Source organism: Lepus europaeus, chromosome 19 (assembly GCF_033115175.1).
Source record: "Lepus europaeus isolate LE1 chromosome 19, mLepTim1.pri, whole genome shotgun sequence".
NCBI classification, from domain to species: domain Eukaryota; kingdom Metazoa; phylum Chordata; class Mammalia; order Lagomorpha; family Leporidae; genus Lepus; species Lepus europaeus.
Window position 1 is genome coordinate 66,206,132 of NC_084845.1, and position 24,348 is coordinate 66,230,479.

Genomic DNA, 24,348 nt, shown 5'->3' on the forward strand with positions numbered 1-24,348 from the left:
CTCCAGGGGGCGGGGCTTGGAAGCGGCGCGCACTGCAATTGGAAGCTTTGAAGGCACCTCGGGCGGGAACAGCCGCGGCGGAGAGAGGCGGCTGGAGATGTGGGCCGGTAAGGGAGCCCCTGGCGGCAAGGGATCGGGGCCCGGAGGGCGGTGAGAGCCGGGAGGAAGCCTGAAGGGCGACTTTCTCGCGAATCCCGCGGGTCTCCAGTCGCAGAATCGGCGCTCGGTTCCCTGCTCGGGGGAGGGGGACTGAGGCTGAGGGGCTGGGGCCGGGGACGCCTGGTCGTGACGTCATCTCCGCCGGCCGGGGGCGTGGCCTTACGTCAGGGACCCGTCCGTCCCGCGCGGTCACGTGACGGGCGGCTGCGTCTTCAGGGCGCTCTGCCCGGATGGGGTTTTGTTTTGGCCGTGGTTCGCCTCAGCTGCCGTCAGTGCAGTCTCTTCGGCAGCGTCTGCAGGGACGTTACTTGAAACGGATTTTTCTTTTTCTTTTTGGTCACGAGTTTATTCAACAAAACCTGTCTAGAGCACCTGCTTCGCCTCCGGACTCGCGAATCCCACTGTGTGTTCAGCGTGTCCACTTCAGGCTTACAGATCCGGAATGGAATTCGGGGGTTTCCGGGGTTTCCTCTGGATCTCCCATCGCGGCTGACAGGCGCAGCCAGAAAACCTTGATGTTGTCTTCGGTTCCTCTCTACCTTACACCCCACATTTCATCAGGAAGTCCCGTGGGCCACCCCCACCGCCTTGGCGCCTCGTCTCCCTGAGATTCACTTATCTGAAAGGCAAGGGGCCGGGCTCTCCGGCCCTGGTTCACTCCCCCACATGGCCACAAGCGGGTTGGGCAGAGCGGAAGCCCGGAGCAGGAGCTGCATTCGGCCCCCCAGGGGGCCGGGGTCCAAGCACCCCCAGGCTCCTTAGCAGGGAGGACTGCGCTCGGGCTCCCGTGGGCTGCGGGTGCCCCAGGCGGGCTGCTGCACCTGCTGTGCCGTGGGCTGTGGGTGCCCCAGGCGGGCTGCTGCACCTGCTGTGCCGCGACACCTGCCCCGTCGTCGCCTCTCAGCTCTGTTGCGGCGGTGTCTGCCCGGGCCTGCGCTGCCCCTGCCTCCTGGGCACAGGAGACAGGAGAATCGGGTGGAAGCCGAAGCGCGAGGCGTCAGCGTCACCTCCGAGTAGAAGCAGTTCTCTGGTCTGCTGCTCCCCTTCCTCTCTGTCTTCCCCCACCGAGGTACCCCTCCCTGACCCCAGGCCGCTTCGTGTCCTGTCCGTGGTCCGAGGCCCTAGTGGACTCTGCCCTCAGGGCTGGCGCTTGCTGTTCCCTCTGCCTGCGTAGCTCTTCCACCAGGGGACTTGCTCCCTGGATTACCTCAGATGCCCTTCGGTGAGGCCTGCTTCTCTGCCCCTCCACATTCGGCCTGCCTGTGTCATTTCCTGTCCAGCACTAACCACTTTTAACGTATGTTCCTGTTGTCTGTCTTTTCCTAGTAGAACGAGTGCTCCATCCTGTCAGGGATTTTTGTCTTTTGCGTTAAAGATCGAACTATCCCAAGTGCCTAGAAAATTGCCTAGCACGCATGGGTGCTTTGTAAGGAGTTGCATGAATCAGTGAATAGATGGATGATTGACGTACTAGCCAAGAAAGAAATAGCATTGATTTTAAAAATAAGTAAGTGAAACAATTCTAAAACACGCCTTAATATACAGCTTAAGGAGAAAACTAAATCCTTATGCCAACGCACTGTTTGCACAGTGGAGGGAAAAAAGGTAAACATTTCCACGTTTGGCCTTTGAAGCTGAAAATGGGATTTTGAAAAATTCATAGTTGCATTAAACTTTTGCGTTTTGTCAATTCCTTGTTGTGCTGTTTTGTTAAAGTGCCCCAGGGATGGATGAAACTGTTGCTGAGTTTATCAGGAGGACCGTCTTGAAAATCCCCATGTCTGAAGTGATGACAGTCCTCAAAGCCTGGAATTTTTTGTCTGAAAGTCAACTGCAGACGTTAAACTTGCGGCAGAGAAAGGACTCTCTGGCTCAAAGTGTGGTTCTGCTATGTGAGGTATGGTGAACCTTGAACAACATGCTAGCCCTTTGGCTTTGTCTTTCTCCCTTTCCTTAGTCCCAAAGGATTTAAGGCAGCTGCTGAACTGAGTGATGAGGGCTAGGTACTCAGCTTACAAAGAATGGTTACAAGTCAATGAGAAAAAAGTGAATACTATGGGAGGAGAGAAAGGGTCAAAACAAGTTAAAATAAAGAGCAGTATTTTTTGCAATTTTGTTAACCTGTTGTCAAAAATAAAAGATAGTAACACTGATACATGTTGACAAAATTGTGAGGGAAAAAGTACACTTTTTGCATGTGTGTATTTATTTACTTTTTTATTGTAAAATTATTTTGGACTCAGAAAAGTTGCTGGTACCAAAAATTCCCATATTCTGGTATACTGTTTCCTCATTCACTTTCATATTGGTATATTTTTTGAACTAGCAGTTCCACTTCTGGTAATTTATACTAAAAATATTTTAAGGGAGATATATATAAGTCATATTATACATTATAAATATTTACATAAGTACTTATATAAAGATATGAACTAGCTTTGTTTTAAAAGCAAAAAATGGAAGCAACCATATGTAGGCCACTGGATAAACAGTGATCTCTCCAGTAACAAAATATTCTTCAGCAGTTAAAAAGGACAAAGTGGGTCGTTGTATACAATGTTGACAGAACCTGTATCACATGCATATGTGTCAGTATTTACATGTAAAGCAGTGAGTTTCCTGCAGGATGATTTTGTCGCCTGAAGGACATATAGCATTTGGTCAGAACTAGAGGATTGGGGTATTATGGGCTGCTATTGGGTAGAGGCTAGGGATGCCTTTTTTTTTTTTTTTTTTTTTTTTAATCTTTAAGCAAAGCACTATGTTTGCAGCAAAACTGATACACAGAGGCATTTCTTTCTAGGGATGTTAATGTCGTAGGGTAACCCTCCAGATTGAAGAATTATTTGACCCCGAGTGTCAGTACTGCCAAGGTTAAAAGCCCTACTGTGGTAGAAATCCAGAAGGATTCGAACCAGGTTGTTAGCTGTGGTTGGCCTAAGAGCATGATGGTGGGGAAGAATCCCACTCTGCATGCTGCTGCACACGCTCCATGTGAAAAATACCATTTTTATATACCTACAAAATCCTAACAGAAGCCTGAACGTCCAGATTTGTGTATTCTCCCAAACTGAACACACCCGTGTTCCAGAAGCACGATCCTCACTCCCAAGGACACCAACTGTGCTGCTTTCTAACAGCATAGATTAGTTTTGCTTTTCTACGTTGTACAAGTTGAAGCATACTATATATTCTTTTATGTCTTGCTTCTTTCACTTAGGCTGATGGAGGTGATATTCAGCCACATTGTTGCTTGTAGTAGGTTGTTCACTGTCGTTGTTAATCCCATTGTGTAAATATGTAATTCATTTATCCACCCTACCTTTGATGGGCACTTTGGTAGTTTCAAGTGTTTGGCTATTATGATATGAACATCATGCTGCTTATGTTTTAGTGAACAGATATACTCATTTTTGTTTGATATAAACCTAAGAGTGAAATTACTACTTTGTAGGACATGCATATATCTTGCTTTGGTATATAACACCAAAGAGTTCTCCACTTTATACTCACCAGCAGTTTGAGTGCAGTCATTGGGTCATGAGTGTGAGTATATCAGGCTTTGGTACAAAACACCAAGCCATTTTCACAAGGAGTTGCACAAAATTGCACTCTCATCAGCAGTCTGTGAAAATTCAGAACCACATCCTTGTCATAGTTGGTACTTTGTATTCTCATTGTGGCCTTCTGCCAGGTTTGTAGAGATTTTTACTGTAGTTTTGATTTGTATTTCCCTGACGCCTAATGAAGTGAAGAACTGTGTTTATTAGTCATTTGGATATGCTTTTTTTTTTTTTTAAGATTTATTTATTTATTCGAAAGGCAGAGTTATAGAGAGGCAGAGAGAAAGAGCAAGAGAGAGATCTTCCATCCACTGGTTCACTCCCTAAATGGCCGCAACGGCCAGAGCTGAGCTGATCCAAAGCCAGGAGCCATGAGCTTCTTCCAGGTCTCCCATGTGGGCACAGGAGTCCAAGTGCTTGGGCCATCTTCTGCTTTCCCAGGCAATAGCAGAGAGCTACAGTAGAAGTGGAGCAGCCAGGACTCAAAGCGGCACCCATATGGGATGCCATCACTGCAGGATGTAGCCTTACCTGCCACGCCACAACCCTGGCCCCTGGATTTGCTTTTTTGTTTTGATTTGTTTGATCATTTGTCCATTTTTCTCTTGGATTATCTTTTTCTTACTGAGTTATAGTTCTTCATGTGGTCTGAATAAGTCCTTTGTCAGATAAATAAATTCTTTCTCCCAGTGTATGTTTGCCTTATCACTCTTTGAATGATTATTTTTTGATATCTGAATTTTTTACATTATATTTGTAACCATGGTTCAACATTTTCCTATAAAATACGGCAGATTAAATAGGCATCTTTTGCTACATTGTGCCAAAACCCAGTACCCTAACAATAAGGGGGTACTTTGGAAGCATAAATCTAAGGCCAGAGAGAAAGAGACCACAGTATTTAAGAGATAATCAACAAAATTTATGATGCTGGAACAGAACAAGGGATAACTGAATCAAAGAAAGTAAAAAAATCGAACAACTCTGTTCTAACCAATCTTGTAGAAAAGTGAAAAGAAGGGAATATTTTTTTAAGATTTATTCACTTATTTGAAAGGCAGAGTTACAGTGAGGCAGAGGCAGAGAGAAAGAGACAGAGAGAGGTCTTCCATCCCATCTGGTTTACTCCCTAGGTGGCCATAATGGCCAGAGCTGCGCCAATCTGATGCCAGGAGCCAGGAGCTTCCTCCCATGTAGGTGCAGGGGCCAAAGACTTGGGCCATCTTCCACTGCTTTCCCAGACCATGGCAGAGAGCTGGATCGGAAGTGGAGCAGCCAGGACTCGAACTGGTACCCATATGGGATGCTGGCACTGCAGGTGGTGGCTTTACCTGCTACGTCACAGTGCCGGCCCCAGAAATACTTCTAAACTCATTCTACAGGACCAGTATTCCCACTGACACCAAGACCAAGGTAGACATTAAAGAAAACTACTGGTCAATATTTCTTAGGAACATTGATGTAATTATTCTCAACAAAATTCTACCAAATTAAATCCATTATGTTCAAAAAGTAATACATTATTACCAACCGGAGTTCATCTTAGAAATGTGAGATTGGCTTAACATTTGAAAGTTGATTATTTTAAATCATCCTATTAACAAATTTAAAATACATATGATCATCACTTACAAATAAAGAATTTGATGAAATCCAGCATCCATTCCTTATGAAAATTTATCAGCGGCCCATGTTGTAGCACAGCAGGTTAAGCTGCCACTTGCAATGCCAAATTCAAGTTCCAACTGTCCCACTTCCAGTCCAGCTCCCTACTATTGCATCTGGGAAAGCAGCAGAAGATGACCCAAGTCCTTATTCCAACTCCTTATAGGCTCTTGTACCTAGTTGGGAGACCCAGATGGAGTTTCAGGCTCCAAGCTTTGTCCTGGCCTAGCTGACTTTGGCCATGCCCAACCCCAGCCTTTGCAGCCATTTGGGGAGTAATCCAGTGACTTGAAGATCTCTTTCTCTGTCTCTCCCTCTTTCTGTAACTCTGCCTTTCAAATAAATAAATAGATCTTTAAAAATAAAAGAAAGTGTGTAAAACTAGGAATAGAAGGGAACTCTCTCAAAATGATTAAAGTTATTTACAAAAAACCTAAAACTAGCATCATACCTGCTGTGCAGCATTGAATGCCATCCTTAAGATCATAAGGGAGGGCAGCCAGGATGTCCACTCTCACCCAGCAGGGGTTGTACTGGGAGTTCTTGCCAGCGCAGTCAGGCCAAAGAAGGCTGACAAAAAGTCTAATGGAATTTATACTCCCCCCAAAAAGGTGCTAGGCTTAATAAGTTTAGTGAAATTGTAAGATACCATACCAGTATATAAAAGTACTGAATATCTCTATGCCAACAACAGTTAGAAATTGGAATTGTACGCCGGCACCGCGGCTCAGTAGACTAATCCTCCGCCTTGCGGCGCCAGCACACAGGGTTCTAGTCCTGGTCGGGGCGCCAGATTCTGTCCCAGTTGCTCCTCTTCCAGGCCAGCTCTCTGCTGTGGCCCGGGAGTGCAGTGGAGGATGGCCCAAGTGCTTGGGCCCTGCACCCGCATGGGAGACCAGGAGGAAGCACCTGGCTCCTGGCTTCGGATCAGTGCGGTGTGCTGGCTGCAGCACACCAGCCGCGGCAGCCACTGGAGGGTGAACCAGCGGCAAAGGAAGACCTTTCTCTCTCTCTCTCTCTCTCTGTCCACTCTGCCTGTCAAAAAAAAAAAAAAAAAGAAAGAAAGAAATTGGAATTTTATACGTGTGTGTGTGTGTGTGTGTCACTTATGATAGCATTAGAAAGTATGAAATACATACAGATCCATCTAACAAAAAATGTGTAGGACCTATAAACTGAACCCACAAACACTGCTGAGAGAAATTAAAGATCTAAATAGAGAGATCAACACTGCTGGAAGTCCAGAAGGCCTGACATTGTTAAGATGTCAGTCTTTCCCTGGTTGACTTGTGACTGCAGTGCAACCTCCACTCAGACTATAGCAGATTGTTTTATAGAACCTCAGAAGCTGATTTTGAAATTCATATGTGTATGGCCAGCGCCGTGGCTCAACAGGCTAATCCTCCACCTTGCGGCGCCGGCACACCGGGTTCTAGTCCCTGTCGGGGTGCCGGATTCTGTCCCGGTTGCCCCTCTTCCAGGCCAGCTCTCTGCTGTGGCCCGGGAAGGCAGTGGAGGATGGCCCAAGTGCTTGGGCCCTGCACCCCATGGGAGACCAGGAGAAGCACCTGGCTCCTGCCATCGGATCAGCGCGGTGCACCGGCCACAGCATGCCGGCTGCGGCGGCCATTGGAGGGTGAACCAACGGCAAAGGAAGACCTTTCTCTCTGCCTCTCTCTCTCTCTATCACTCTGCCTGTCATAAAAAAAAGAAAGAAAGAAAAAGAAAGAAAAGAAATTCATATGTGTAAATGCAAAAGACCCAGCATAGCTAAAACGACTTTTGGGAAACATGAAAGTTAGACAACTCAGACTTCCTGTATTCAAGGTGACTTACACAGTTAGAGTCACCAACACAGGGGAATGTTGGCATCAGATAGAGTGAAGCAATAATTACAGTGTAAATACAGACTCACATATATGTGGTTTACTGATTTTTGACAAAGCTACCAAGGGCAGTTCTGTGAAGAAAAGATAATCTTTTCAACAAGTGATGCTGCAATAATTGGATGCCCAAATATACTACCAAAAAATAATTTTGAACCATCCTCTATACTATAGGGAAGGAAAAAATTAACTCAAAGTAGATTCAAAATCCAAACATAATATCTAAAACTATAAAACATGTAGAAAGAACAGAACATCTTTGTGGCCTTGAACTAGGCAAAAGTTTCTTGGGCCGAACACTAAAAGCATTCATAGAAGAAAAAATGATTAACAAATTTTACTTTAGCAAAATTAGTACTTTTATTTGAAAGATACTGTTAAGAAAATGAAAAGAAGAACCAAACTGGTAGAACCTATTTTCAAATCATTATCTGATAAAGAACTTGTACCTGGTGTATATATATATATATATATATATGTATATATATATATGTGTGTGTGTGTGTATCTGTGATTTTTTTTTTAATTTTTAGGAGTTAATAATATAAGAAAATAACCCAGTTTTTTAAATAGGCAAAAAAAGATGTGATAGAATACACATTCCCCACAAAAAAAGATTTATGATGACAAATAAGAGTGTGAAAAGATGCTCAAAACCCTTAGGCATTAAAAAAATGAAGGGGTCCACATTGTGCTGCTGTGGGTTAAGCCACCACTTGCAACACTGGCATCCCGTATGATTGCCAGTTCAAGTCCCAGCTGGTTTGCTTCTTATCCAGCTCCCTGCTAATGTGCCTTGGGAAAGCAGCAGCGAATGGCTTGGGTCCCTGCCACCCATGTGAAAGGCTCAGATGGAGTTCTAGTCTACTGGCTTCAGCCTGGCCCAACCCTAGCCATTGAAGTCATATGGGGAGTGGATGGAAGCGCATGCTTGGCGCTCTTTCACGCGCGCTCTCTCTCTCTCTCTCTCTGTCTCTCTCTGCCTTTTCCTATCTCTGTAACTCTGCCTTTCAAAAGACATCTTTAAAAACAGAAAAAGAAAAATGCAAATTAAAACCACAGTAAGAGATCCTAATACACTTATTTAATACACTTATTAGGCTGACCATATCTAGTGGTAGCCAGGATGTGGAAAAACTGGAACTCTCATATTGTGTTGGTGGGAATGTAAAATTGGACAGCCACTTTGGAAATCAGTCTGGCAGTTTCTTAAACAGTTAAAATGTATGCTTACCATAGATTCAGCCAAGAGCAATTAAAACATATCCACACAAAGACACAAACACTGATGTTAATGCCGCATTATTCATACCAGCCCAAACTGGAGATAAGCAAAATGTCCATCAGTGGATAGAAAGACAAACAACTTGTGATGTAGCCATGCAGTGGAAGATTACCCAGCAGTAATAAGTAACAATTCACAGATGGGAAAAGGGGGATTGATATCAAAATAATTAAGCTCAGTGGGAGAAGCCAGACCCAATCCCAGTGAAAGAATGTAGGCTTATATTAAATCATGTAAAACCATGAAATGTGCAAACAGATCTGTACTGACACAAAGCAAACCAGCAGTTGCTTGGGACCAGGGATGGGGATGCAATGAAATGGGGACCAAGAAGGGTGGAAAGGGAGGATAACGAAGAGACACGAGAAGAATGGGGGGGGGCTGAGGTGCAGAGAAGACTGGTGGGTGTATTCCTGAGTCAACACTTAGCAAATTGTCCATCTGAAATGTCTGCAGTTTAATGTACGTTAACTACCCCCACTAAGATTCATTTTTGAAAAACAAAGTAAAAAGTGATAAATGAATAAATTATGAGAGAATAGTTGTGAGTGCCTAGACCGAGACATGAATCAGCAGGTCTGTTGGCTACAAGGAGAATGTAGATTGAGAGAGTTTGTCAGGAAGCACTCAGAGCATTTAATAGTCTGTTCTGACCTTACCTAAAACGTGCCTTAAGTAGGACAGACAGCACATGTGGTATACCACGTATACTAAACAGGTTATCCTCTCTTTCAGGAGAAGTGTGCCAGTCTCAGCGATGCGGCCCTTTTAGACATCGTTTGTAAGTTTTGGTGACTTTCATTCACACTTAGCTAATCCCTTTCCTCAGAGGTTTTTTTTTGTCTGTGAGGCTTGGATTCTAGGGTTTGAAGACCTGGTATCTGTCGCTTACCAATCTTGCATCCTTTGCCAAGTTGCATCTTCTTTCTAAGCCTCTAACTTCCCCTAAGAAAATTGAGATGATAATAATAGTATGAGCTTAACATGCATGACAGCTGAGGTGAGTGCACTTGGAACTAGAGGGAGGGGAGAGCCCCTGCTGTAACGGGGACACTTGGGAAGCATGCTTGTCACAAAGATCATGGACTAGTCCAGGACGTGTCCTTGGGCCGGTGCCGTAGCACACTTGGTTAATCCTCCGCCTGTGGCGCCAGCATCCCATATGGGCGCCAGGTTCTAGTCCTGGTTGCTCCTCTTCCAGTCCAGCTCTCTGCTGTGGCCCAGGAAGGCAGTGAAGGATGGCCCAAGTGCTTGGGCCCTGCACCTGCACTGGAGACCAGGAGGAAGCACCTGGCTTCTGGGTTCGGATCAGCGCAGTGCCCCGGCTGTGGCAGCCATTTAGGGGGGTGAACCAACGGAAGGAAGACCTTTCTCTCTGTCCCTCTCTCTCACTGTCCAACTCTGCCTGTCAAAAAAAAAAAGATCCTGGACTAGTCCAGGATGTGTGCTATGTAAGGTAACAAATGTCTTTATTTGTATGTAAACCCTTGTCAATTACTTCATAAACTTTTTTTTATTTTATTAAGATTTATTTATTTAATTGAAAGGCAGAGTTACAGAAACAGAGAAAGTTTTTCTATTGGCTAGTTCACTCTCCAGATGACCACAAAATCCAGGGCTGGGCCAGGCCAAAGCCAGGAGCTTGTAACTTGGCAGGGCCCAAGTACTCAGGCCATCTTCTGCTGCTTTCCCAGGCACATTAGCAGGGAGCAGGATTGGAAATGGAGCAGCTAGGACTCAAAACTGGTGCTCATATGGGATATCATTGTTACAGGCAGCAGCTTAACCTGCTGTGCCACAATGCTGGTCCCTTATGAACTTCTTGTTAAAGATTTATTTATTTATTTATTTATTTATTATTTATGTTATGAAAGTTACAGAGGGGAAGGGAGAGCCAGAGAAAGAGATCTTCCACCTCTTGATTCACTCCCTAGGTGGCCACAACAGCCATCACTGGGCTAGGCCGAAGCCAGGAGCGTCATCATTAACAATAAAAAAATTTAATTTCTGTTTTTGGCGCAGAAACCAATTAACCAAAAGAGAAAATACCGGAGGGAAAACAAAACAAAACCTCTGGAGGCTGTCTCTTGAGCGGGCATCATGCTGTGCCTGCTTACACGTGCTTTAGACAAAACCAGATAATCAGTGAAGAATTGTCAGGCTTGTTGCCATAAGTGGAGGGGCGAGGGTGCCAGAGACACCTGAGCACCAAAGAAGGAAAAGTGCTGAACCTCAGGAGGCACAAGAAAACCCAGAAGTGCCACAGTGTGACAAGTTGAGGCCAACTTGAAGTGACTCTTTGTGAGATGTAGAAAACCTGGCCTGAGATCCAAAGGTCAGTGTAGGATCAGTTTTAAGCTAGAAGGATGATGGAGTAAGGTTCTAATTTTTTTTTTTTTTTAATTTAAATGAAAGATGGAGTTACAGAGAGAGTTACAGAGAGGGAGAGACAGATCTTCCATCCACGGTTCACTTCCCGGATGGCTGCAATGGCTGGAGCTAGGCCAGGCTAAAACCAGCAACCTGGAACTCAGTCCAGGTCTCCCACATGGGTTACAGAGGCCCAAGTACTTGGACCATCTCCTGCTGCTTTCCCAAGTTCATTAGCAGGGAGCTGGATTGGATTGGGAGTGGGGTAGCCAGGATCTCAATCTGCTGCATTATGCCACCAGCCCTGAACTTGCTAACTTCAGGGTTCGTTTCTATTCCAGAATATTGTGGAGTTTGTTACTCTGTGGCGTACATGTATTCATTCCTTCATCAGACACCACACACAGAGTACTAACTTCATGCCAGGCAGTGCTCAGACCTGGACTACAGCAGTGAGCAGGTCCTTGGTTCCCATGAGAATCTAGTTAAATGAACACCTAAGTAGGCAAATGCGATGAATATTCTGAAAGGAGCTAAGACAGGGCCGTCTGGGGAGAGTGGTCAGGGTGGACCACTGAGTAGAGAGCAGGGAAAGGGGCAGAGTGTAAGGGGCTGGGAGAAGCGGCTGCAGGCACAGGAACAGCCTGTGTGAACACCAGTCACTGGGAACTCATCACTCCCTGTCAGGCCAGGGGAGCGCACCAGTCTGAAGGGTAGACTTGTTTGGAAATAGAACCAGTGCTCTAGCTAAAATAAGAACAGATGGGGCCAGCGCTGTGGTGTAGTAGGTTAAGCATCTGCCAGCATCCCCTATGGGCCCCCTTTCGAGTCCCAGCTGGTCCAGTTCTGATCCCACTTCCTGCGATGGCCAAGGAAAGCAGTCCTTGGGCCCCTGGACCCGTGTGGGAGACCCAGAAGAAGCTCCTAGTTCATGGCTTCAGATTGTTCAGTTCCAACCGTTGTGGCCATTTGGGGAGTGAACCAGTGGATGCAAGACCTTTCTCTCTGTCCCACTGTCTTTCTATAACTCTGCCTCTCAGGTAAATAAATACATCTTAAAAAAAGTTAAGAACAGATGTTAAAATGGAACTATATATTTTGCAGGGTGGGTGAATGGACTGATCATAATTTTATTTGAGTAAATGTAATACATATCAAGTTTATATTCTGAATAAAAATCTGTATAACCTAATTTATGCAAATACTGTTATTTTTGCCAGTTAGTTTACATTATTAGAAGTACATATTTATGGCCGGCGCCACGGCTCAATAGGCTAATCCTCCACCTTGCGGCGCCGGCACACTGGGTTCTAGTCCCGGTCGGGGCACCGGATTCTGTCCCGGTTGCGCCTCTTCCTGGCCAGCTCTCTGCTGTGGCCTGGGAGTGCAGTGGAGGATAGCCCAAGTGCTTGGGCCCTGCACCCCATGGGAGACCAGGAGAAGCACCTGGCTCCTGCCTTCGGATCAGCGCGGTGCGCCGGCTGCAGCACGCTGGCTGCGGCGGCCATTGGAGGGTGAACCAACGGCAAAGGAAGACCTTTCTCTCTGTCTCTCTCTCTCTCACTGTCCACTCTGCCTGTCAAAAATAAATAAATAAATAAATAAAAGCACATATGTATAAGCATATTACTTCAAAGTTCAATGACATGATACTAAGGAGTAAGCCCTTCTTCCCTCTCTCAGGTACTCAAGTTCATCGGCACCAGAAAATCTGGGATGTTTATCAGATGAGTAAAGGACCAGGTAATATTTTCCATTTTAGGTGAATATTTTAATTGGATGTTTCCATTTTAATTCAGTATTCATATTTGCTATTTTGAGCTTTTAAAAATGAATAGCAGTTGTGGCCGGCACCGTGGCTTAACAGGCTAATCCTCCGCCTTGCGGCGCCGGCACACCGGGTTCTAGTCCCGGTCGGGGCACCGGATTCTGTCCTGGTTGCCCCTCTTCCAGGCCAGCTCTCTGCTGTGGCCCGGGAGTGCAGTGGAGAATGGCCCAAGTGCTTGGGCCCTGCACCCGCATGGGAGACCAGGAGAAGCACCTGGCTCCTGGCTTCGGATCAGCGCGATGTGCCGGCCGCAGCGGCCGTTGGAGGGTGAACCAATAGCAAAAAGGAAGACCTTTCTCTCTCTCTCTCTCTCTCTCACTATCCACTCTGCCTGTCAAAAAAAAAAAAAAAAAAAAAATGAATAGCAGTATGTTCTTTAGTCGGTTGTCTTTCAAAGAAAATGGTTATTTCTGATTCATCTGTGGAAAATTTCAGAGGTCCTTGTAGCGTTTAAATGAGTCTATCATTATTGCTGTGGGTTTACACAAAATACCTGGCCCCAGGGTTCCTGGCAAATGTGTTTATTGAAGACATAGTTTCCGTAATTTTTCTTTTCATCTTGACAGGTGAAGACCTTGACCTGTTTGATATAGAACAGTTCAAAAGTTCATTTAAGAAAATTCTGGAGAGAGCACTAAAAAATGTAAGAATAAAATTTATCTTAATTTAATTACATCTTTGCACTTAAAATCTGCTACGCTTGGGTTTTTTATTTTTTATTTTTTTGTAACAATTTCAATCAGTAATATTCCATACTATTCTACTCCATGTCAAAGGCAAACTCTGAACATTTTAGAAACTTCCCTGTCCTTTCAGGGCCTGAGAGGCTTCTTTCCTAGGAGCAACAGCACCTAGGAGCGCTCTGTGCAGGGACAGGAGTGTTCTGGGTCAGCCTTGTCCGGAAGCCCAGCTGCTGAGCACTGCAGATGTGGCTAGTGTGGTGCAGCAGCGGCATCACTAATCCTGTTGAGCTTCAGTGAGCTGAAGTGAGATGCTCCTCTGCAGCTGGCGGTGCTGGTGACGATCAGTGCAGCTCTTGAGCAGCCTTGATCTTCCAGGTGCTTCTGTGTTTGTAGAAGCTCTCCAGAATAAGGCCTCCTTCCATTCAAGCTCTTTGGCACCTCATGTGGGCCAAGCTCTGTGCTGCTTGAGAAAGACAGCTCCGCACCTCTATACCCTACACTGGGAGGATTCCTTGTCTGTAGCACCCAGGGCATTTGAAAAAGTAGTGGGTGGAGCCAAGAACCTGCTTTTCCTGGAATGAGATCTGTGAGGGAGGAAATAAAGAGATGTTGGCAAGCCTAGTGCACCTGTCTTAAGTTCTTCCTTTCCACCGTTAGAGCTCCAAGAGGAAGCTCCATGGAAGGTGAGCTGAAAATCTAGGTGCAGGCTGCTAAATGACACACTAGCTGTCAAACATTTGCAGATGTACAAAGGCCTATATTATGAAATGCTTGAAGTTTGTATTCCTTAAATAAAAGGTTTCGGGGGGGGGGGGGGACTAAAATAAAAAGTAAAAAAACAACAAAAAAATTAAGGCCTATATTTTGTCCTTGAAGTGAAAGCGAAGTATAACTTCCTAGATTCTCACCAAATAACATTCCTTTAGCTTCTGAGCACAGTGCACAGAAGGGTTAGGATTAGTACATTTGTGAGCCCATTATTGAAGCTTTACGGTTCATGCTAGGTCTATGCTACTTGCTAGGAAGGCTTCATTAGAAAACAGATACTAGGGGTGGATGCTGTGGTGTAGTGGAGAAAGCCAGTGCCTGCAGGGCTGGTATCTCACATGGGCACCAGTTTGAGTCCTGGCTGTTCCATTTCCAATCCAGCTCTGTTATGGCCTGGGAAAGGAGTAGAACATGGCCCGAGTCCTTGGGCCCCTATACCCACGTGGGAGACCTAGAAGAAGCTCCAGCCTCCTGGTTCCAGATCTGCCCAGCTCTGGCTGTTGTGGCCATCTGGGGAGTGAACCAGTAGAAGGAAGATCTCTCTCTCTCTCTCTCTCTTTCTCCAGTACAAGGAAGACCTCTCTCTCTCTCTCTGCCTCTGTAACTCTGCCTTTCAAATAAATAAATGTATTTTAAAAATGAAAAGATATTAGGTAAGGCTGCTTTCCTTCATAAACTTTACATGTAGAGACACATGGTTTTCTGGACAAGCCCAAGAAATTACTGAAAGTGTTGATTTCATAACTTGATTGTAGCTTTTTAAAAAAATTTCCTGACATCTGTGTTGTGGTGCAGCAGGTTAAACCAGTGCTTACAGTGCCAGCATCCCTTATTGGAGTGCGTGTTCAAGTCCCATCTGCTCTACTTCTAATCCAACTCCCTGTTTATGCTCCTTGGAAGGCAGCAGTCGATGGTCCAGTTGATGGTCCACGTGGAAGACTGGAATGGAGTTCCTGACTCCCGGCTTTGGTCTGGCCCAGTCCCAGCCATGGTGGCCATTAGGAGAGTGAACCAGCAGATAGGAGATCTCTCCTTGTGTGTCTGTGGCTTTCCTCTCTCTATTACTCTGCCTTTCAAATTAATAAAGTTTTTTTAAATAATTCCTTCGGGATAGGGATAGCATTGTGGCCCAATTGGACTGTCACTTGGGATGTTTGTGTTGAGCTCCAGTTCTGATCCATCTCTCTGCTGATGTGTCTGAGAAGGCAACAGAGGATGGCCGGAGTACCTGAGTTCTTGGCCACCTATATGGAGACCTGGATGGAGTTCCAGGCTTCTGACTACAGCCTGGCCCAGTCCCAGCTGTTGCAGGCATTTAGGGAGTGAGTCAGTGGAAGGAAGATCTTTCTCTGTCACTCTGCCTTTCAAATAAATAAGTAAATTTATTTTTCAAAAAATATTTCTTTATAAAAGACTGTGCACGGCATGTACCTTTCTCTGTAAAAATCAGTTATTTTCCCAAAGAGACCCAAAACCCTGTCATGAAAAGCAGGAGAAAAGACTACTGGATTGCAGTCTGCCCGCGAGATTCTGGTGACATCGTTTGCCTGTAAAAGCAGCTGCAGCTGGCGGCACAATGAGATTTTTGTGAGAAAGCTCAAATCTTCTTTTCAATAAGGTGACGGTCAGCTTCAGAGATGCCGAGGAGAATGCAGTCTGGATTCGAGTCGCCTGGGGAACGCAGTACACTAAGCCAAACCAGTACAAGCCTACTTACGTGGTGTACTACTCCCACACTCCCTATGCCTTCACTTCTTCCTCCACGCTCAGGAGCAATATCCCCCTGCTGGGTCAGGTATGGAACAAATTACTATCGGTTGTAATATTTTATTATCCTAGTCTTAAACGTGTTTGTAGTTTACTCAATAAGCATTTGATGTAGAGACCAATTTAATTCTTCATCTGAAAGAAAAAGAGCAGAATGGTCTTACCCACAAGTGGAGTGTGGTCTAAGATACTAGTTTGGAGCTATTTTTTATTGTCTTTTAATCTAGGAGTAATAAGTGCTTAATGTGAAAAGTGCAGTGAATACTTAAGTCTCTAAGAATAAAAAGTTAGTCTTTAAAACTTTTAATCTTTTTCCCTATCCCATCCACCCAAAAAACTGCCATTTGCTTTCAGGAGTTGTTTGATTACAAAAACTGGGCTGGTGCGTCTGTTTCTGTAATTTGCTTTTTTAACTTAACAGAACGTCTCCATATGGTTCCATATAATATTGTTTATGACTGTGTAATTTTCCTATAATGACTGTTATTTTCATTTGTAACTGTTTTCCCTGTGTACTGTAACAAGAAGACTGCTTTAACATAAGATACAGCTTCTGCTTCTCCTTATGGTTCTGCCTTGGGTGTTACAGGCTTCCTAGCATCTTTCCCAAAATAAGCCAGCCCTCAAGTGGCCTGGTGACTGTTGCTTCCCCTCGTAGCATTCACAGCTACAGTGGCACCTGCGGTTGATACCACTTCAGATGGTTGTAGGTGAGCAGATGTACCCTGGCTGTGCCCACCTGTGTCTGGTAGAACTGGGTGAAGCATCTTGCACTCCTGAGTGGTGGACTAAGCAAGCCAGCGTCCCACTGGGTGTACCTGCTTGTCATTTAAGTTGTTTTTCTCAAATGGCAGAAAGACTGCTCTTTTCTCTTTCCCTTTAACACTTCTGTACATTTGGGGTCACTTCCTCTGTGGTGCATAGTGGTCATTCATCCAGGCACACTGTCACAGGTGGTTAAACCTTATCTCAGAGGCTAATGTTCACTTCTCACTTCGGTTGGATATTCTAAGGCAAACACACCTCTTCCCTTTAGTTCCAAGTAAATACCTTGTTCTACTGTTCTGTTCCAGTCTTCTAACTTGTTTTCCAAATGACAGGAAGCTTTTATAAATTGCATTTAATTCATACTGTTTTCTCTGTTGCCCTGAAGCATCCATATTTTCATTGTTGTGTGGCAGCGTCATTGTAGTATTAGATGACTGGTATTCTACAATGCTAACTTGAGTATTGTTTATTTCTAGTCTGAGCTTGATTTTGTTATACTCCTAACTTTAAACAGAATCCCTTTTCTAAAAATGGTACAAACAAAAGACTATGAGACTTAATGACATTAATGGGTATTTTAACTTTTAAACTAACACGCCAGGAAATTAAATTTTTTGGATTTCTTTGCACTCTTAAGTGGGAGCTAGTCATCAGTTGCAGCTCCTACATTTTATTTTGACAACTGTTAGAAACTCAGGGACAGTAATCCTAATAGTCTCACTTACTTTTACTTGAAGGCCCTGACAGTCGCTAGCAAACACCATCAGATTGTGAAAATGGACCTGAGAAGCAGATACCTAGACTCTCTGAAGGCTATTGTTTTCAAGCAGTATAATCAGGTAAGCCTGCGACTGTGAAGATGAGCCTGTGGCTTCTCTTCTGCACAGGAGTTAGAAGCCGCTGGACAAGCAGGTAGGAAAGTCCACCCCAACAAGAGGAGATGAATTTAGATGTTACTGAAATGGAGAAAGCTTCCATTAGTTAACATGAAAGGAAACAAAATAATTTCTCATCGTCATCTTTTTATAATTTTATAAAATAGCTTTATACTGCTCATGGGTCTTTAGAGTCTGGGTCATATAGATCCGAGTTTCTAAATCAGAAGTTTTAGTTGGAATTTGTTTGCTGTTTAGAGTAACTTGATATCATCCTTTGAACTTAAATACATATAAGACAGGGGCCAGTGCCATGGCTCACTTGGTTAATCCTCTGCCTGTGGCACCAGCATCCCATATGGGTGCCGGGTTCTAGTCCTGGTTGCTCCTCTTCCAGTCCAGCTCTCTGCTGTGGCCCAGGAGGGCAGTGGAGGATGGCCCGAGTGCTTGGGCCCCTGCACCCACATGGGAGACAAGGAAGAAGCACCTGGCTCCTGGCTTTGGATCGGTGCAGCACCAGCCGTAGCGGCCATTTGGGGGGGTGAACCAAAGGAAGGAAGACTTTTCTCTCTGTCTCTCTCACTGTCTATAACTCTACCTGTCAAATAATATATATATATACATATATATATATATATATATATATATATATATATAAAACAGAAGTATGGTTCATTTTTTGTCCCATTAGTCAAGCATCAAGCAGTTGATATAGAAATTAGAATTAAAAGGAGAAAGCATTGGTCTAATAAGTCCCACAATTTAGGCCGGCGGTGCGGTTCAATAGGCTAATCCTCCGCCTAGTGGCACCGGCACACCGGGTTCTAGTCCTGGTCGGGGCGCCGGATTCTCTTCCAGGCCAGCTCTCTGCTGTGGCCCGGGAGTGCATTGGAGGATGGCCCAAGTGCTTGGGCCCTGCACCCCATGGGAGACCAGGAGAAGCACCTGGCTCCTGCCTTCGGATCAGCGTGGTGTGCCGGCTGCAGCGCGCCGACCACGGTGGCCATTGGAGGGTGAACCAACGGCAAAAGGAAGACCTTTCTCTCTCTCACTTATTAAAAATAAGTCCCACGATTTATTTGTAATACTTAATTTTTTGTTCCCCATTAATGATAAAATGAATCTATCTTTAATAGGCTGAGGGTCTTTTTCCTATGCATGACGAATGTCTGTTCTTGCTCTGTGTATATCTTTGAGTCCTCAGAGATATTATACTTAAGTTTTTTGTTTGTTGTAAGTGGAAGGAAGTGATAGCTCTGTACAAGTTACTCTAAAGAAAAAAATCTAACATTAAGAAGTTAGAGGGGCCGGCACTGTGGCACAGCGGGTTAACGCCCTGGCCTGAAGTGCTGACATCCCATATGGGCTCCAGTTCGAGTCCTGGCTGCTCCACTTCTGATCCAGCTCTCTGCTATGGCCTGGGAAAGCAGTAGAAGATGGCCCAAGTCCTTGGGCCCCTGCACCCGTGTGGGAGACCTTGGGGAAGCTCCTGGCTCCTGGCTTCGGATCGGCGCAGCTGTGGCTGTTGCAGGCAATTGGGGATTGGACCAGTGGATGGAAGACCTCTCTCTCTCTGCCTCTCCCCTTCTCTCTGTGTGTGACTCTGACTTTCAAATAAAATAAATAAATATTTTTTAAAAAAGTTTGAGAATGGTTTTCTCCTCCCCACACCTTCTCACCAAATAGAAACCATTCTGCTACAATATAAGGGTTGTGTCCATTGTCAAGCAGCTAATTATAAAAACCAGTGGCTTAGTAGGGCACAGAAGAGGTTTGAGAGACTCCCATTTAGAGTCAGAGAACTTTTCCACAAGGAATCTTGGTGAGTATTTTAGGTTATGAGCTGGAGCTGTAGAGCTGAGACACCACATTGCAGAAATTGCCTTTGATTACTCTAGGTTTTGTGCTCACCACCTATACTTCTTACAGATCTGCCTTCATTTTTAAAAATAAAAAGATTCATTTTATTTGAAAGGCAGAGTTACAGAGTTCCATCCACTGGTTCACTCTTGAAATGGCCACAACGGCTGGGACTGGGCTAGGCCAAAGCCAGGAATGAGGACCTTCTTCCGGGTCTCCCATCTGGGTAGCAGGGGACCAAGTACTTGGGAAGTACTTGCGCCATCTTCCCCTGCTTTCCCAGGCCATCAGGAGGGAGCTTCAGAACTGTCTTTATAACTAAGGTCAGAGTTGTTCAAATAGAGGACATTCACTTGTCAACCTGGTTCTTGGGAAAGGCTCATTTCAGCCAGGATGTGACCCTAAATATCCTTTTGTTGGAAAAAAGAAAGATTTGGCATATACTTTAATGTACTAAAATCAATTAGTATCTGCATATCAAGGTGTTAAAATTAGTAAAACATTCAGTTGTTGTTTTTTTTTTTTCCCTAGAACTTTGAAATCCACAACCCTACAACACCTCTACAGGAAAGGAGCCTCGGGCTGGACATAAACAGTATGTGTGTCTTTAGACAAAACTGAAGTTGGGAAGTGCATCATTCTTTTAGAGTTCTGTCACTCAGTAGAATACATACACAGTAGAATTCTGATTCAAAACTATTGACTGCTTTCAGAAAAAAAAAGTTAAATATCTGATGAAGGGGGAAGTTAGGCAACTATAAATCTACTTCAGAATTTTCTAGAATAGCATGTAATAACAGTAACAACAAAGCTAGCTAATAGATGTTGAGCATTTTTTTAGTGCTGAGCACCACAATAATTGTTGGTTTTTTTTTTTTTTTTAAAGATTTATCTATTTAATTGAAAGAGTTAAACAGAGAGAGGAGAGAGAGGGAGAGAGAGAGGTCTTCCATCGATGGTTCATTCCCCAATTGGCTGCAGTGGCAGAGCTATTCCGATCTGAAGCCAGGAGCTTCCTCCGGATCTCCCACGCAGGTGCAGGGGCCTATGGACTTGGGCCATCTTCCACTGCTATCCCAGGCCATAGCAGAGAGCTGGATGGGAAGTGGAGCAGCCAGGTCTCGAACCGGCACCCATATGGGATGCCAGCACTGTAGGCCAGGGCGTTAACCCACTGCGCCACAGCACCAGCCCACTAATTGGTTTTTATGTATTATTTCCATAATCTTCACAGCAGTTCCATGAATTAGCACTGTTCAGCAGAAAAGTTCAGCAGAGAGGTTTGGCAACTCTACACAAAGTACTCGGCTAGGAAGTGGCATAGCCAGAATTAAAATCTGGGCACTCTCTTAATGCATTGAATCAATTACTCTCTAGAATCATCAGAATTATAACCATGTTACTACTCAAAGGTGACTTGATGTTCTCCCTGGAAAACCCAAAATAATAGACTGTTAGACTACTATAATGGATCCGAAAAGTGGTAGGGTGTAATATAAATTTATAAAAAATGAAAACTTCGCTGTCTCTTAATGGAGATTTGGCAATAAAAGGAAATGGCACAGCTGTTACAAGCCAAACATTTTTATAACTTTCCAATGGCATAAGAACAGCTGTTAATTTCATGTTAAAAAGGCAGGATACAAAATTGTGTATTTTGTAATTCCAGTTTAAAAAATACATAAAAGCATATGTATGCATCATTATTCACTGTAGTAAGAACCAGATGGAAACACATTAAAACGTTAACAGTGCTTATTGCTGTGTGGTAGAATTATGGTTCCCTTCTATTTTCTCTGTATCAGCCTGTTCTTTATAACTTTTCTATAATAAGAAATCACTGCAATCAAAAGAAGAAACATTAGATGTTATTTTTTAATTAAACAAAAAAATGAGAAAAGTTAGAAAGAAAAAGAGGATACTTTAAGGATGAAATATATTCCCAATGGCTGCTTCATGTGAAGTCTTCCACCTGTAGCAGATTCAAGGATCATTCATGAAAATGCAGTAGAAAAAGACAAAGTACAGAGAATAACTCAAGAAACTTTTGGAGACTACCCTCAACCACGACTAGAATTTGCACAATATAAGGTAGGATGTTGACTAAATTTCACCTACAAGTTATTGTTGTTTTACGAAAGGAACAAAAACCTTAAGTGGAAAACAGATCTAAGAGACTATTCTCTTCATTTATCACTTCAGTTTTGGAAGGCAGCTCTGCTCACCACTACACCACAAACGCCTACCCAATCACTTCAATTTTGTATAATCAATTTGTGAGTTAAATAGATCTCTTGATTATACTGATAAGTTCCCCTGTTGGCAAAGAAGACCTGTTGAAATTTTGAGTTTGCCTTTTCATTTCATCTCACATATCAGCTCAGTTGTATATAATTGGCTGTGATCTGTTCTGGTATTTGAGGGGGTAAAACTGTACATTCTACCTCTCTAGTTCATCTATACCTAGAACAGTAGTTTGCACATAGTAGGTGCTCATAAACCCTTGTTTAGTAAAAAAAAGTCATCATGTAACCTGGTTGGCATCATATAGAAAAAAACCAGTAGTCCCAACAATACTCCAACCTTAGCTGGTTTTTGAAGTGTGCCACTAGCCTCCAGGAAGTCCAAATAACAGGCTTCAGGTATATAATGCACGCCATTGTTACTCACCGAAGAACTTGAAGTTTGTGCCATGATCAGCCTAATCCGAGTCCATGCTCACACTCGTAACCTGCTCTTGCCTCCTAACCCTCCAATAAAATTCATGTTGGTTGGTCTTCCTGAAGCTACAGCACTGATCTGCTTTCTTAGACCCAAGCCTGTTTGGTTTGATTTCTTTGTAGTGGGAGAAGTTGAGTGACACCACTAAAGCTGCAGTCCCTTAATGGCAGGTTTTAACTCAGTCCTTTTAAACAGCTCATAATCCAGGACAGTGGTTCTTAAAGCGTGGTCCTTGGACTAGCAATATCAACTTTGCTTGGAAATGGGTAAGAAACACTGGTTCTTGGCTGCCCTGATACCCTGATCTGTTTTCACAAGCCCTCTAGTGGTGCACACCAAAGCTGGATAGACACTGACCTAGGCTGCAGGAGATTTGATTCACAAAACTTCCCTTTCTACACATCTTAGAGTGGCCCCATTCTGTAAGCTAAAGTATACATTCATTCATCCTGGTATTAATTTTTCCCTACCTTTTCTATTTTGAAGAGTGTCAAACTTGGAGAAAACTTGCGAAAGTATTACAGTGAACATCCCCCAAAAAAAAAAAAACAAACAAACAAACCAATTTTTTTCTAATGTATGGTAATGCTACCGGGGTTCAGTTTTGAAGAGAGTCCTTTTGAGTCTCTTAGGTACATACTGAAACGTGTACAGAAAGAATGCTGTGTGTAGAATCTGACTTCACCATCCTTTACCAGTCTGATATATTTAATAGTAATTTGTCAATCTTTGTTGACAGCTCGAAACAAAGTTCAAAAGTGACTTAAATGGGGGCATCCTGGCTGACAGGGAAGAACCACTGAGGTGCCTGATAAAGTTCTCCAGCCCACATCTGTTGGAAGCTTTGAAATCCTTAGCACCAGCTGGTGAGTGGTCAGCTTATTTTACAAACTAGAAAAATCAGCAACTGCCTCTGAGCTTTCCTGTCACTCCAGCATGCCACCCCATTGTACCTTTTTTTGCATATTCATGCACTTTTTGCACATTCTGCTTCTCTTCTTTGATGGGAGGCAAAACCATGATCCACCCTCTAATCTTGGCCATTTTTAATTAGCTCAAATCTTTGCCCTGTGATTGTTTTAATTTTTTCTTTTTCTTTTTTTTTTTTTTTTTTTAAATTTCAGGAATTGCAGATGCACCGCTCTCTCCATTGCTCACTTGCATACCCAGCAGGGGAATGAATTATTTTAAAATTAGAGACAAATAAGATCCATGTGGCTTTGTAAGTGCAGCAGCTCCCTGACTACACATAGTACTACGTATTTGTTAATGGCTATTTGGAGAGCTTCTTTCCATGAATTTGTACAGCTTCTTTCTATGAGTTTGTGTTTTATAAATTAATTATTGGTATTGAAAGTTTAGAAACCTTCATATAATTGTTGGGACTGTTTCCTCACCGCCATGTTCTGCCAGGGATAGCAGCCTTGGGCATTTGAGATTCCACAGGATATTGATGGTTCCAGACCTGACCCCGAGTACCAGCCTGCTCTGAGTCAGGCAGGAGGCACGGTGGTGGAGCCTGCTGGCATTGTGTCCAGTGTCCTCTCTCCCACTCCGGCCTCTTCTCTATCATGGGCATATCTGGTTTCAGTGTGTCCAGATTTTCTTGTAAACCTTGAATCACATAAATAAACACCAAGAAACTACACCTGACTCTAAATTTCTGGGAAAATCATAGTTAGTCTGTTCAGAGGGAAGAGTTGGGCCCATGAAGTTGTTATTGCAAGAGGCTGTTTATCTGATAATTGAGTTATATAAAATCATTGTTTTGTTGTAAATATAACTTTTCATAATTTTTTATCATATGTAATGTTCAAACTGACCATTATTATACTCATTTGTGAATAAAGACATTGAAAGCTTATTATATCTGTTTCTGTTGGTGAAAATCCTTCGTTGACCATCACTAAATAGCATATCCTTTTATCATGACATTTAAAAATCGGTTCCCTCTGCTACACCAGAGAGGATTTGGGGTTGTGGTGCAACAGGTTAAGCTATTGCCTGCAATGTCGGCATCCCATATGAATGCAGGTTCAAGACCTGGCTGCTCTTCTTCTGGTTTAGCTCCCTGCTGATGTGTCTGGGAAAGCAGGAAAAGATGGTCCAAGTGCTTGGGCCCCTGTCACCCATGTGGGAGACCTGGAAGA

The 24,348-nt window shown here is 43.9% G+C and overlaps 2 protein-coding genes across 5 annotated transcripts; both read left to right on the plus strand.

The window, feature by feature from the left end:
* CENPN (centromere protein N) lies at positions 1 to 24,055 on the plus strand. 4 transcript variants are annotated; one of them, XM_062177747.1, is made up of 11 exons: positions 1 to 107; positions 1,876 to 2,056; positions 9,294 to 9,339; positions 12,612 to 12,671; positions 13,323 to 13,399; positions 15,826 to 16,002; positions 17,480 to 17,581; positions 20,009 to 20,072; positions 21,456 to 21,568; positions 22,938 to 23,064; positions 23,323 to 24,055. In XM_062177747.1, exons 2-11 carry the CDS (start codon positions 1,886 to 1,888, stop codon positions 23,403 to 23,405), a joined length of 1,020 nt encoding a protein of 339 aa, XP_062033731.1. In that variant the 5' UTR covers positions 1 to 107; positions 1,876 to 1,885; the 3' UTR covers positions 23,406 to 24,055. The 4 variants fall into 4 exon arrangements, with proteins under 4 accessions (XP_062033731.1, XP_062033734.1, XP_062033732.1 ...); XM_062177750.1 differs by lacking the exon at positions 1 to 107 and adding an exon at positions 504 to 785; XM_062177748.1 differs by lacking the exon at positions 1 to 107 and adding an exon at positions 1,681 to 1,764.
* LOC133747743 (uncharacterized) lies at positions 390 to 1,609 on the plus strand. The gene is made up of 3 exons (XM_062176040.1): positions 390 to 686; positions 786 to 1,381; positions 1,489 to 1,609. Exons 1-3 carry the CDS (start codon positions 390 to 392, stop codon positions 1,607 to 1,609), a joined length of 1,014 nt encoding a protein of 337 aa, XP_062032024.1.
* Positions 24,056 to 24,348: the final 293 nt, after the last annotated feature.

Bases quoted from the DNA above. Each gene is read 5' to 3' on its own strand.
- CENPN (XM_062177747.1), top strand. From the start codon at position 1,886: ATGGATGAAACTGTTGCTGAGTTTATCAGGAGGACCGTCTTGAAAATC. The intron at 21,569-22,937 runs GTAGGATGTTGA...CTTTGTTGACAG, and splicing joins TAGAATTTGCACAATATAAG to CTCGAAACAAAGTTCAAAAG. The intron at 23,065-23,322 runs GTGAGTGGTCAG...TTTAAATTTCAG, and splicing joins GAAATCCTTAGCACCAGCTG to GAATTGCAGATGCACCGCTC.
- LOC133747743 (XM_062176040.1), top strand. From the start codon at position 390: ATGGGGTTTTGTTTTGGCCGTGGTTCGCCTCAGCTGCCGTCAGTGCAG. The intron at 687-785 runs GTTCCTCTCTAC...CTTATCTGAAAG, and splicing joins AAACCTTGATGTTGTCTTCG to GCAAGGGGCCGGGCTCTCCG. The intron at 1,382-1,488 runs GTGAGGCCTGCT...TTTTCCTAGTAG, and splicing joins ATTACCTCAGATGCCCTTCG to AACGAGTGCTCCATCCTGTC.